The sequence below is a fragment of the Anomaloglossus baeobatrachus genome, chromosome 1 (assembly GCF_048569485.1).
Source record: "Anomaloglossus baeobatrachus isolate aAnoBae1 chromosome 1, aAnoBae1.hap1, whole genome shotgun sequence".
In the NCBI taxonomy this organism is placed as follows: Eukaryota; Metazoa; Chordata; class Amphibia; order Anura; family Aromobatidae; genus Anomaloglossus; species Anomaloglossus baeobatrachus.
In genome coordinates, this window is record NC_134353.1 from 222,456,575 (window position 1) to 222,470,084 (window position 13,510).

Below are 13,510 nucleotides of genomic sequence, written 5' to 3' on the forward strand. Positions count from 1 at the left end.
GCTGTGTCATCCTGAATTATCCCCACATTGTGACATGGATGGATGGGAAGCTTAGCATAAAGGACAGGGCTAATAGAGGAGATGATGGACATGTTCACCTCGCTGAGTCCCTGTGCTCCCTCTGTCAGGCTGCTGCACCATCTAATGTATTGAATTCTTGTTAAAGTTTGCAGCTCCAGCAGCTGCCAGATGAGCAGCACAGTCTATAGAGCAGGGAAGGTTGGATCATTCTGCCACCTAGTTTTCCAATGCATTAATTGCTGTGAAGCTTGGACTGTGCAGGAACTGAACAAGAAGCAACAGGGGATTGATTGTGGAGAGGTGTGTTAGGTGTGAGCTCCAGTGACAGGGAAGATACATGTATAATGGTCTGTATTAGGCACAGCATCACTGCTGCTGCTGCTATCTGCTACCTGCCCCTCTCTTGTCTAGGTGGCTGAAGAGTCCTTGCACAGAGGGGAGAAGGAGCTGCTTCTTGAAGCCATAGCCAAGGTGAACTGCAAATCTTGGGAGCAGAGAACTCGCAGAGGAGAATTACCAGTCTCACCAAGCAGATCATGGAGATAAAGGAGGAGAGGACGTGTGAAGAAGCCCAGGATCTGATTTCTCCAGCTGAGGGGGAGAATGCTGCTGGATCCCAGTGTACAAGTGAGTGCAGCAGCTCCATTAGCAATGCTATCATCCATGTGTATTGTGCAAACACTCTGGGAGTTCATTATTAACCCTTTCCCAGAAGGCTGGTCTGATCACACACTGAACGAAGCTTATACTAAATGTGATCTGCACTGCATATCTAACAAAGGTATGGGAATGTGCCTGGAGGGAGCTTTCACTGGATAACACACAACTTCTAAGTCCCCACGCTAGATGTGTGTTCTTGTATATCCCTTCTATTTATTTGTAATGTATTGATGCTATGAACTGTTAAAGTTACAAACTAGGTATTAAAATATAAACATTGTGTCCTTGCTGAAAAGGGCTATGGCTTGGACTGGGCACATAAACCATCAGCAGTGTGTGATATATATTAGTGCTTGTAGACTTTTATTTGTGGTTGTAAAGTTTTTAGTACCTTCATATGACCACTTTTGTAGACTGCAGAAAATGCTGAATGGGCAGTGGTTCACTTACTTATTTGACTTTGGGGGAATCCATAGCAGTTATTGGCGCGTTAAGTGATCTTCTCTTGGTTGAGCTACTTAACTGCAGAGTCCCCAGTGCTCCAAAAATGAGGTCTACATTGGTAATGGGATGGTGTCTGCCACTGAAATAACTGTTATCTGCCGGAGAAAAGAGCAGAGGGAAAAATGGATGGATGGATGGATGGATAGATGACAGATAGATATAGATAGTAAACAAGGCTTGAGAAAGGTTCAATAGAACTGAAATGGTGCCACACCGGATGGACTAATAAATAGGTCCCCTTTTTGCATCTTTTTTTGATGATTGCTTATGGGACAATTGGATGTTGTCCAGGAGGGTTTGCACCATCAAGTATTCTATTTCTGTTCTGCTCCTTTTTTCTATGGATGAATAGATAGATAGATAGATAGATAGAGGGATAGATAGATATAGAGGGTTAGATGGATAGATAGATAGATAGATAGATAGATAGATGGCTAGATAGATAGGGGGATCCAGTTTGGTGACAGTACTATTAAAGGCAACTTAGAACATAGATAGATAGATAGATGGCTAGATAGATAGAGAGATCCAGTTTGGTGACAGTACTATTAAAGGCAACTTAGGACACAGATAGATAGATGATATATAGATAGATAGATAGATGGATAGATCCAGTTTGGTGAGAATCTTCAGAACACATTTAGAACTTTAGGGGGTAACGCAACTTTCGTATTCATGTACCAAAAATACATGTCTTGATATATTCTTCTAGCAATGGGACTTATTCTATAAGCATAAATCTCTGCTATATTAATCATATTCAATCTCCACTGGATTTACCTAAGACTGCTGTTAAATATCTTGGAAACATATGATGATGCAGTTTCGATACGGGAAACTCAGCTCTCCTACTTCTGTATATATTGGTGCCTAGCTTTATTCTGCAATGACTGCTGCATTATTATCAGAATTATTGCCAGCCGGTTGGACTGAATGAGTCCGCCATGTAGGAATTTACAGGAAGCGATTCCATAATATGGGGAATAGTGTAGGTAGTAATCCAATAAACCTTTAGCACATTCCGGATGCTCAGCATAATGCAGCTTCTCCAGTCTACAGCTTTATGATATGTTCTGAACATCTCGTTTGTCACAGCTCAGAGCAAAAGTTGATTTCTATGGCCTTTACCAACCTGATTAGGAATGTAACCCTCACTCATACACAGGGCTACTAAGTGACTACTAGGAACAATTTTTACTGATTTCTGCCCTTTCTGGGTCTGGCATCTCTTTAATGACCAAGCGTGATGGATGTTTGTTATCCTGGTTTATTTCCTACCACCATATGTGTGACTAAATGATGGTAATTATATTTCCAACGTGTCTGTGTATCTTTGCTTTGCACATTTTGTTTTAATTCGGTCTTAGTCCCATCTTATCCCGTGTCCATAGCAACACAGTTTGGCAGCGGGAGACAAGCATCAAGCTACGGGGTCTAACACTATTGTATCCAGTATATATCATACAACTTGTCTGGAGTTTTTGTATGATTACCATCTGGAATTAGATAGCGGTGCTGTGGGGTATACTGGAGCTCTGCTCAGTACCATTTACCTCTTTGTAACATGCATTTATAAGCAGCTGATTTCACTTCGAGCCTGCAGATATTGTCAGCTGCTGAAGGTACCGGATTTGCACAGAAGATGTTAATGTACTGTTCTTTAAATGCATGCATTGTTTTCAAGGGAAAAGGAGAGAGAGGGATCTAAAGAAAAGATTCATCTCCTTAGGATATAACCACATGACACACCACAATCCTTGATTCCCTTGTCAGTAGAGGACGACTCAGATCTCATTGTCATCACCACTTTAGCTTTATTGCCATCATTTATATATAATTCCAAGAGTATTGTATAATTTTACTGTATATACAACCACTCCTACATTTTAATCACCCCCCCCTTGTAAAAAAAAATAACTATTAAGTGATTTATATTTAGGTTGAGTCCATAGATATCATTTTTGACTTTACAATCCCCCTCTCCTTCCTCAATTGCTGAGAATAGGCTTTGTGAATGAATAGTACTCAGTGTCAGACTGAGGCAGCAGGGCCCACTTGTAACGGTGACAATGGGGAAAATATTACATTCGCAAATTTACTGGAGTCATATGTGGAGCTGGGCAGGATTTTTTTTCCCCTAATGTAGCACTTACTCTCTGCCCCATGTTTTTTTTTGCCTTCCTCTGGATCACCATGTTAGGTCATGGGTTCAACTCGATGGACTTAAGTCTACCATCAAACACTATGAAACTATGAAACCTATGCTTCTATATATCAATATTCTGTGTAGTTTGTAAAATGAATGTTTCCTTTGTCTATACATAGTGAAACAAGTGTATTGTGCCAACTGCTGATTATGTTGTGGGGATAAGTGATGTACTACTGCAAGGGGGGCCACCAGAGGATTCTCCTGTTCTCCTGTGGGCCAGTCCAAGCCTAACAGTACGCCATTACTCATTCTGGAAAATGTGAGGGGTTTTTGGAAGAGTACCAAAGGGGTGACATCTAGAGAGTCACATGGGTGTCTTGGATAGACTACATACAACCTAGGGCTGTTATAACCTGCTGATTTAGAGATTGCAGGGAACTAAATATAATAGTTCACCTTAAGAAATATGCCATCTATCAATCTGCTGGATGAGACATTAATACCTGTTTGGGTTTATTTTAAGAAAAATTGATTTAATCTGAATATGGGTAGAAAACACAAGAGGTTTAATGGATACTAGACAAGGAATATGTTGACATTGCTAAGAAGTAAAAGGCATGCTAGAATTTCTTGGTGAAGGATAAATGATAATCTGTATTACTCATCCTTGACATGAACAATGAATATAAAGAATTATACTTTAGCTCTTCAGTGTACATACAAGGAATGTGCCCTGGCAAAGATACAAAATAAGATGACACATGCTTTAGGAGATCAAACGATACTACAATGTTCTTATGCTGTCCTCTAGTAGCTACCATGGCACCGAGTACAATTTTTAGTTTAAATATCATATATTCTTATTTTTTTTTATTCCCTATGCTTCTGTCTCCAGCCTTTGTTTTACTCTGTATTACTCTTTCTCAATATAATGTTATGCCTGAACAATGCAAATTGCTTTGTTTTGTTACTTCATAATTGCATTTGGCACGGATGATGATTTTCTTTTGGGCTTTTTGTTTCCTGATCTTAAATACGTGTTTGCCAACCCAATAAGAAGATTGTCGAACAATGAGTTTTATAGGAAAGTTCCAAACCACTTTCACAAAGCTTATGTCAGTATTGGGTGGTAACGTCAAGTTTATTGTGTTGATTAAATAATATTTAATGATGGTGTTGATAATTTTTACATTTTAAAACTATACACAAAGAATTGTGACCACCTTTTTAATTTATTCTGCAAAATTGGTATCTAAAGTTGAGACAAGTGATCTGAATTTTCGATTCTGAACCAACTGTTTCCAGAATAATGGAATTTTATTTTATGTGATGCATCTCTAGAAAGGTTACTATTACTGTATATTATTAAATTCTGAAGTACAGATGTAATGTTACACATGTATCCAAATTGAGTAGCTATTCATTACCACTTAAATCAGCTGTCAGAGGCCTCTCATCCAGCCAAATCAGTTCTCCTGCTTTGCACTAAACAGAGGCAAACACCCCGGAACATGTGTCTACAAATAGAGTTTCTCATCTGGCTTTTTATCCTGTCATGTGGCAAAACTCATTAAAGAGTCGATTTTAGGATTGCTACTTTGAAAAGGTGTCATTAGAGTTCTTGCCCTCTTCCTCTCTTAACAGGCTACATACATATCCAAATTAAGAAGGCACATTCTTCTTTATACCATAAGGGCTTGTCTGATATCAATAGCTTCTCTAGGACATAAAGACGTAATAATGAGAGTCCTCAGAAGAGTGTTCTCTTCTGAGAACTCTCCTTCAATCAGCCACAATAAAGCTAGAAAAAGCCCAGAATATACATGGATAATCTATTTATTTTAGCAGACGTTGTGTAATTTTTCCTGTAGCAGGATCTCATTCTTAAAGGCTGCTTTCACACATCAGTTTTTTGCCATCAGGCACAATCCGGCAAAATCATGAAAAACCGGATCCGGCGTCTGTTGCTGCCAGATCCGTTTTTCCTTTATAGACTTCTATTAGCGCCGGATTGTGCCGGATTGCCTTGTGTTCCATCCGGCTTTCGCCGGATCCGGCAAAATTTGCTTGTCCGGCGGCCGGATGGAATGTTGAAGTGAATGTCTCCAGCGAAAAACCGTATTGCGCCGGATCCGTCGCCGTACGGCATGTTTTATAATGGAAGCCTGCTCAGTATCACAACGGATCTGTCAAAAAACTAAAGGAACTGATGGAAAAAACTGATGCAACTGATCCATTTTTTTGCTGGATCCGTCGCATCACTTTATTCACAGGATGGCAAAAAACTGATGTGTGCAAGCAGCCTAAGGGTACTTTCACACCTCCGGTTTTTCTTCTGCGGCACAATCCGGCACTTTGCAGGAAAATCGCAACCGGTTTTTTTTGCTGCCGGTTGCGATTTTCCTGCATAGACTTTAATTAGTGCCGCATTGTGCCGCATGGCCTTGCGTTCCATCCGATTTTTGCCGCATGCGGCAGATTTAGCCGATGCGGCGGCCGGATGGAACGTTGCCTGGCACGTTTTTTCGTACGGCAAAAAAAAACCGCATCGCGCCGCATTCGGCCGATGCGGCGCATCTCTCAATGCATGCCTATGGCGGCCGGATGCGGCGCGATGCGGCAAATACCGCATTCGGCCGCCGCATGCGGTTTTTGCCACTGCGCATGCTCAGTAGCATGCCGCAAGCGCCAAAAACCGGGCGGGCCGCATGGGAAAAACTTATGCAAAGGATGCGGTGTTTTCACCGCATCCGTTGCATAGCTTGCACAGCCGGATTGAGCCGCAGGGCTCAAGCCGGATGTGTGAAAGTAGCCTAAGACTGGCGTCACACAGTACGATCTATCGTGCGATCGCACAAGCGATCGTACCGGCCCCCGTCGTTTGTGCGTCACGGGCAAGTAGTTGCCCGTGTCGCACAAAGTCGTTAAACCCCAGTCACACGGACTTACTACCCGGATGACGTCGCTGTGGGCGGTGAACATCCTCTTCCTGAAGGGGGAGGGACATTCGGCGTCACAGCGACGTCAAACATCGGCCGGCCAATAGAAGCGGAGGGGCGGAGATGAGCAGGACGTAACATCCTGCCCACCTCTTTCCTTCCACATTGCCGGCGGGACGCAGGTAAGCTGCAGTTTGTCGTTCCCGAGGTGTCACGCGGAGCGACGTGTGCTGCCTCGGGAACGATGAACAACCGGCGCACAGAAGGAGGAACGATTTTATGAAAATGACGTGCAACGATAAGATGAGTACTTTTGCTCGATAACAGTCTCTCGTATTTGTCACACGCTACGATATGTCAAACGATGCCGGATGTGCGTCACTAACGACGTGACCCCGATGACATATCGCCCGATATATCGTAGCATGTGACACCGGCATAACTCGAGAGGGTGGAGACTTGTCTCTCGAGGGGAACACAGGGGATAAAAGAAAATCTTGGAACAGATGTGAGCAATATATAATAAGACCTGGAATCTGCTACAAACAAGGCAGTTGCTGAAGGCAAACTTAACCCTGCCTTTAAACAATTCACCCCAAAGCCTATTTACACCTTCATGACCTAGCTAAAGTAATTATTTCCAATTCTGACCACTGTCACTTTATAGGGTCATAACTCCTGAACACTTCAACACAACCCAATGATTCTGAGAATGTTTTTTTATGACATATTGTACTTAATGCTAGTGGTAAATTACAACAATATTTTTGCATTTATTTGTAGAAATATTGGAAATTTGGCAAAATGTTTGAAATTCAGCAATTTTTAAATGTTGAATTTTTATACCTATCTCTATATTGGGGTCCGTAGCTCTGTGACCCTAACTGTGTGTCATCTCATTGCAATTAAAAACTGCTGTGTGTGGAGAGGGGTAACCAAGGACTTGCTTATATAGGAGATGGAAAAAAACATGTCCGAAAGGGGCGGAGCTGTGTTCACATTCAGAAAAAAACTTCATAATACTAATTAATAACTGAAGTGAGTACCAATATGTATATATTTATAGAGTGCAAGCCAAAAAATACATAATCAATTTCTCTGAATGTGAACACAACTCCTCCCCTTTCGGCCATGGTTTTTTCCATCTCTTATATAAGCAAGTCCTTGGTTACCCCTCTCCACACACAGCAGTTTTTAATTGCAATGAGATGACACAGAGATATAGTCACAGAGCTAGGGACCCCAATATAGAGAAATACCTTGGCGAGGTTTTGGGGCTCGGTTACTTTGATCAATGTGATTGCTAAATATCTCTTTTTTCCTAATAGTCTTGGCAGGTATGCATTTGATGATTCACATGTTCACTTTCCAGTTAGCAAATTGCATTTTTCATTATAATTGTCAGCATGCGTGTAGTATTATACCATTATCATATTATTGGATGTGCAGCCTTCATCTTTATTGGTAAAGGTCACAAGGTCGTCCAAAAAAAAGTGGCGCCCTTTCTGCGCCATATTCCGAAACCCATAGCGTTCTCATCTCCTGGGATCTTGGGTCTGTGACAGCTTATTTTTTGCATCTCAAGCTGATGTTTTTAATAGTACCATTTGTGTGCAGATGCTAAGTTTTGATCGCCTGTTATTGCATTTTGCGCAAAATTTGTGGCAACCAAAAAACATAATTAGGGCGTTTTGAATTTTTTGCCGCTAGAACGTTTACCTATGAGCGTAATTGATTTTATTTGGGGCGAATGGGGGGTTATTTGAACTATTATTTTTTTTTAAATTTTTTAAAACTTTTCTTTTTACTTTTTTTATTTTACTAGTCCTCCTATGGGGCTATAAGGATCAACAGTCTAATTGCTTGTTCCTTTCTGTAGATCACAGCTGCACAGCTGAGATCTGCTGAAATGCTGCTTTCCTCTCAAACACGACGCTCTGAGAAAGTGACTCATGATAGCTACAGGAGTCATCACATGACCCTGTGCTACCATGGCAACCATCGGCTCCACGTGATCACGTCACATGACTTCCGATGGTGGCAGGTGAGTGAACGCTTACCAAGGCCAGCATGTACAATGCACTGTCACATTTTGACAGCGTGGATCCACTCCTGCCTGCGAGGCACACATGTCAGCTGTTCAAATCAGCTGACATGTGCGGGACTCACTGCCGACTGCCCACAGTAGCCAGCGGTAATTACCCTGACACAATCCATGATGTACCCAGTACATCATGTGTTGTGAAGAGGTTAATCCTCAAATTATTTTATTTTTACAAGGATAGCAACAGAAAATGGACACATAAACTTTTCTACAGTTTCTGCTAACTACACTGATACCCCATATGTGGTGAGAAACTACTGTTTAGGCACATGGTTGAGCTCCAAAAGGAAGGAGTGACATTTTGGAGAACAGACTTTGATAGAATGGTATGTGGGTTCTATGTTGCATTTGCGGAACTCCTGATGTGTCTAAACAGTAGAAACCCACCAAAATGTACCCAATTTTTGAAACTAAAACCCTCAAGGAATTTATCTAGTTGTGAGGTAAGTACTTTCAAGCCCCATGTGCTTCACAAAATTTTACAACATTGAGCTGTGAAAATTTAAAAAAAGAATCCCACAAAAATGTTGCCTGAAACAAAAATTATTGCATTTTCACACGAGTACCAAGAGAAAATGGACCCCAAAACAAGTGGTACAGTTTCTCCTGAGTATGCTCTTAATCTATATGTGGTGGTAAACTACTGTCTGTACACACTGCCGAGCTGCAAAAGGAGGGTGTGATTTCAATGGGTGGAGAACGCAGCTACAACGCACAAAGAAGTGACATGCTGCTTTTTCTTCCCACAGCAATTTTGGGCATCCAAAACATTGCGTTTACAAACGCAGCGTGTGCATTGATTTTTCGGCTTTCTCATAGACTTTGCTGGGGAAGCTGAACACATGCAGTCATGCTGCAGTTCAAAACGTTAATAATGTTGTGGTATGTGTAAGTTTTGTCAGACTACGTCAAAAGGGTAAAACCAAATTATATCAATTAATTGGCTGTGTGGTACACTTCAAAGCAATATTTAATGCTTAGGCCAGGTTTCAGAATGGTAAATTGTTACCTTTGTTATTTCCCTCTTGGAGCATACTCTGCAACTTTTCTGCATTCTTCCCTTTCTCACAGTTTGGAGAACCTGTGAAAATGTTGACCTGGTACAATATGGGCACCATCAGTTTCAGAAGTACTGAGACCTCACTTTCCTGACTGCTAAACTTTAGGGCCTTTATGGCTACCTCCTGAACCTAAAGGAAGGTGCCTGTATTGCCTACAAATTGAAACAGCATAAAAGCATTGTATGGTGATAACTTTTTGTACCATACTTTGGCTTTTCGCATGGCACTTCATGGTTAGAGGATCTAATCTGAGAGATCTACACCCTCCGTGAATTTATTATAATCCAGGATATAATCTGGCTTTGTGATTTTTGTTGCAGTATCTCTGATTTTGACATGGAAGCCCTTGTTACAGTGTATTGTTGTGAAGAAAAGGACATCCCTCATGTCCTTATACAGTATTTGACCACCAGCATGTTGTTGCTGCATTAGGCTCTGCTCCTTTCTCAGCAGTTGCCCAATTAGCAGTTTAGGAAAGCCTCTCTGCTTTTTTTTCACATGATGCCACATGCAATTGTACCTTTGGTAGAAAGAGACTTCAAGAGTGGGATACTGGTGTAAAGGGTATCTACGTAGAGCTGATAACCCTTGTCCAGCATTGGGTGCACCAATTCTCACACAATTTTCCCACTGATCCCCAGGACAGGAGGGCGTTCAGTGGGGTCAAGCCAGGTGTCCTTCCCTTCATACATCCCAGATATGTGGGTGTACCCTGATGTACTCTTGCACACCTTGTATAGGTAATTCTGTACCTTTCCCTATTACGGCAAGTATTCTGAGAATGTAGCCTCCCTTTGAAGTTAACCAGAGATTCATCTATACAGATGTATTTTTGGGGGGGGTGAATGCCTCAGCAAATTTTCTGCTGAAGTAATAAACTAATATCCCAATTTGGTATAGACAATCAAAGTTGAGATCATCTCGTAAATGAAACTGTGCGTTTTCACTATATTGCAAACATTTTTGGATTCCTTCAAATCATGTCCTTGTCATGGACATATTGAATACTGGTGCGCTGGATAATATAAAAGTAATCCAGTATTGCTGAATCTGTTTTTTTTGACAATGCTCATATGCAGCACAATGCCCCAAAATGTAATTTCTGCCGCATTTACAGAGTTGTATCTGGCATATGATGACTTGGGATTTTGGATGAAAAATTGATGACCATACAAATTTGTCTGGACCACCATAACATTTATTATATCCTCACTGAAAAATAATTTGTAAAAGTAATTTCAGTGAGGCCTGTAGCATCAAATTGGATTCCTTCCTGAGCTGATCAAGAAATCTGGAATAACAGGTTCATAATTTTCAGGAGGTGAAGGGCTTGCCTCAATCCTACGGCACCTTGCTGGGGGTTGCTCCTCAGTGGAGATGGAAAATAGAGGCATGTGGGATCTTCCTCACTGCCTGAATCTGTGTCCAATGTACTGATGGCATATGCTATGTGCAGGACAATTATACTTACCGAGTTCACCTCAGGTGAGTTCACATGAGGTTACAGCTGGGGTACCATGGGAACCACCAGCTGTGACCTCAGGTGAACTCACTGACGTCACCACTCTCACAAGTGTGTCCCGCAGGCAGCAGTGGTCAGTCACATTTTTTAATGTGACACTACACTGAACCTCAGGATGTAGCAAAGGCGGGACCAACGTGGGATGTTGTGGTGTGGACTACGTCAGACCTGCAGGTGTGTTTTGGGGATTAAAACATTAGAGAAATATGGTGTTTTTTCTTCTTTTTTTTTAAACAAAGGATTATTCTGTGTTTTGCATTTATTTCTTTTTACACGATTAGTAATGGGGGTCTCATAGACCCATACCCATTACTAATCCAGGGCTTTGTGGCAGCTGTGATTTCTTGACAAATCACAGCTGTCATTAACTCATTATAGGGTCATTCCATGTCAAGTGGTCCAGTGGTCCCCACTAGACCTTCTCTGATTTTGCTGAAAATTTATAAGGATGTACAAGTATGTTTGAAAAGAGGTTCTGTAAATTTTTAGGGCCAGATCTCAAATACATTGGGCACTGTTGACCTTTCACTGGAGGTCCCACCAAGCCTGCGGCTTCAGCTAAGAGGATTTTGCAAACTTTGGCACATAGCCATTAGAGTTCTATACTGGCTATGATGCGGAAATTTGGCATACTAGCTCAACTTTTGCTGCTAAACACGATAAAATTATTACTGGCTATGACAAAACAATATTTCGGCCGCAATTTTGTGTCAAAGTAGCTTGTAAAACGTGTCGCATAAAATTTATGCCTAACTTTGCCCATGTGTAACTCAAGACCAAAAACCAGTAGTAACTGGTGCTTTGCCCAATACCAGCCCCCAGCTGTCTGCTTTATCTTGACTGTTATTCAAACTTGGGGGATCCCAAGCTGATTTTTGAGTTATTTTTTAAAATAATTAAAAAAAAAACTACATGAGTTTCCTCATATTTTGATACATAGCCAAGATAAAGCACTCAGCTGGGGGCTTCAGCCTCCAGCTGTCTGCTTTATCTGTGCTGGATATCAAAATTTGAGTGACAGCACAACATTTTTCCTATTTGTTTTTACAATCCACTACAAGGACTCAGACAGCTAATGTGAGGGCAACCAATCATAGACGCTGGCACAGAGTGTGGGGGTGTATTCTAACTGAAACCACTCACAGACGCTGTGAGGGGGAAGCAGTAATATTCATAAGATTTAATAAGCGGACCCAGAAACAGTGTGGCAGCCACGCAGAAACTCGGTAAGTATATTTGTCCAGCTGTAATCCCCATTTTTTTTTATCCCTTTTGTTGCCCCCTAGCCCTTACTAACACCATTTTAGAGCATGGGCCCCTAAAGACTTATATGGGGTTTGGGGTCAGGGCCAAGTTTGGGTCAAGTTTGGTCCTGAACTGGATTTTTTTTAAGTCCGGCTGGACCCGGCGAACCTAAACATGTGCGAGTTCGCCCACCTCTACCTATGAGGGATAATGAGACAGGCAACAATCTTATTAGGCTGGGGAAACATAAAGACGTGTCACGCAACAGCAATTCTCTGAAAAGCTTTGTGACTTATCTTCGACTTTCTGTCATGTGACTATTTTAGAACTCTGATATTGATTTAAAGAAAATAGCTGTAGAAAAGTGTCATGCTACTTGCATAGACGTTTATGGCAAGTTTGTCACCTGCAACCAGTGACAGTAAATCCAGCACATATGGAATCAATGGCCACTCAAAGTCTCAGTATTGCAGGGATTGTAGCATGACAGCATAAGAAATCATTACATCCAATGTTTCAATAGGTAGCTACGATTTCAGTGTCTTGCGACACGTCGTCGTTTAGACCTAGGCTGAATGTGCTGTTTAACATTTTATTGTGATTCTATGATCTGTTATGAGAATGATGTGTACACAGACTGAGACTACATGTGTTGATGCTACATCTTTGCACTGACATTCCCCAATGGAGCTGGAGCCAGAATATATAACTGCCAGACTCGGTGCTATTCGGGTAGTTCAGGCATGTGCTATGTGAGAGGTTCTCAAGGAGAACACAGATTAATGGTCGAAGAAGCTGCCAGTCAGGAGGAGACCTACATCAGCAGACTGACATATAGACAGCCCAGATGAGAGATCAGATACCCAGATGCCCAATTTGGTAGAAGTGCTCTTTGATAGGGAAACAGCCAGAGAGGCAGCTGCTTAGTGTCACCTACCATAGTAAGAGTGAGCATAAGGACTTCAGAACAGACCTAGTGAGTAAGCCAGTGAGTGATGCTATTCGTTCTAGTGATACTGCAGTGGAAGGTGCTAGCGAGAGATGTTAGGATAGTGGACAAAGCTTTCAGGACTATTTTGTGCTTCCGTTATCTTAGGGTACCATCACACTAAACAATGTACCAGCGATCCCGACAACGATTCGACCTGATAGGGATCGCTGGTAAGTCGCTGGGAGGTCGCTGGTGAGATGTCACACAGTCAGACCTTACCAACAACTCAGTAATGATACAGGTCATAGTAGCGACCTGTATAACGATCTCTGCTGTCATTGGGACCCTGTCACACAGTGTCAAACATAGCAATG

The 13,510-nt window shown here is 41.8% G+C and overlaps 1 protein-coding gene across 3 annotated transcripts in view; it reads left to right on the forward strand.

Annotated features, from left to right (window-relative positions):
• Positions 1-202: 202 nt before the first annotated feature.
• Positions 203-13,510, forward strand: part of INPP4B (inositol polyphosphate-4-phosphatase type II B) — a 1,087,411-nt gene continuing 1,074,103 nt past the window's right edge. For 2 of the 3 annotated variants that reach the window (XM_075348265.1, XM_075348236.1), the window contains exon 1: positions 203-648. In XM_075348265.1, the coding sequence (XP_075204380.1) occupies positions 558-648 (91 nt within the window). In that variant the 5' untranslated portion in view covers positions 203-557. The remainder of the gene's footprint in view (positions 649-13,510) is intronic. The other variant, XM_075348245.1, reaches the window with a different exon arrangement.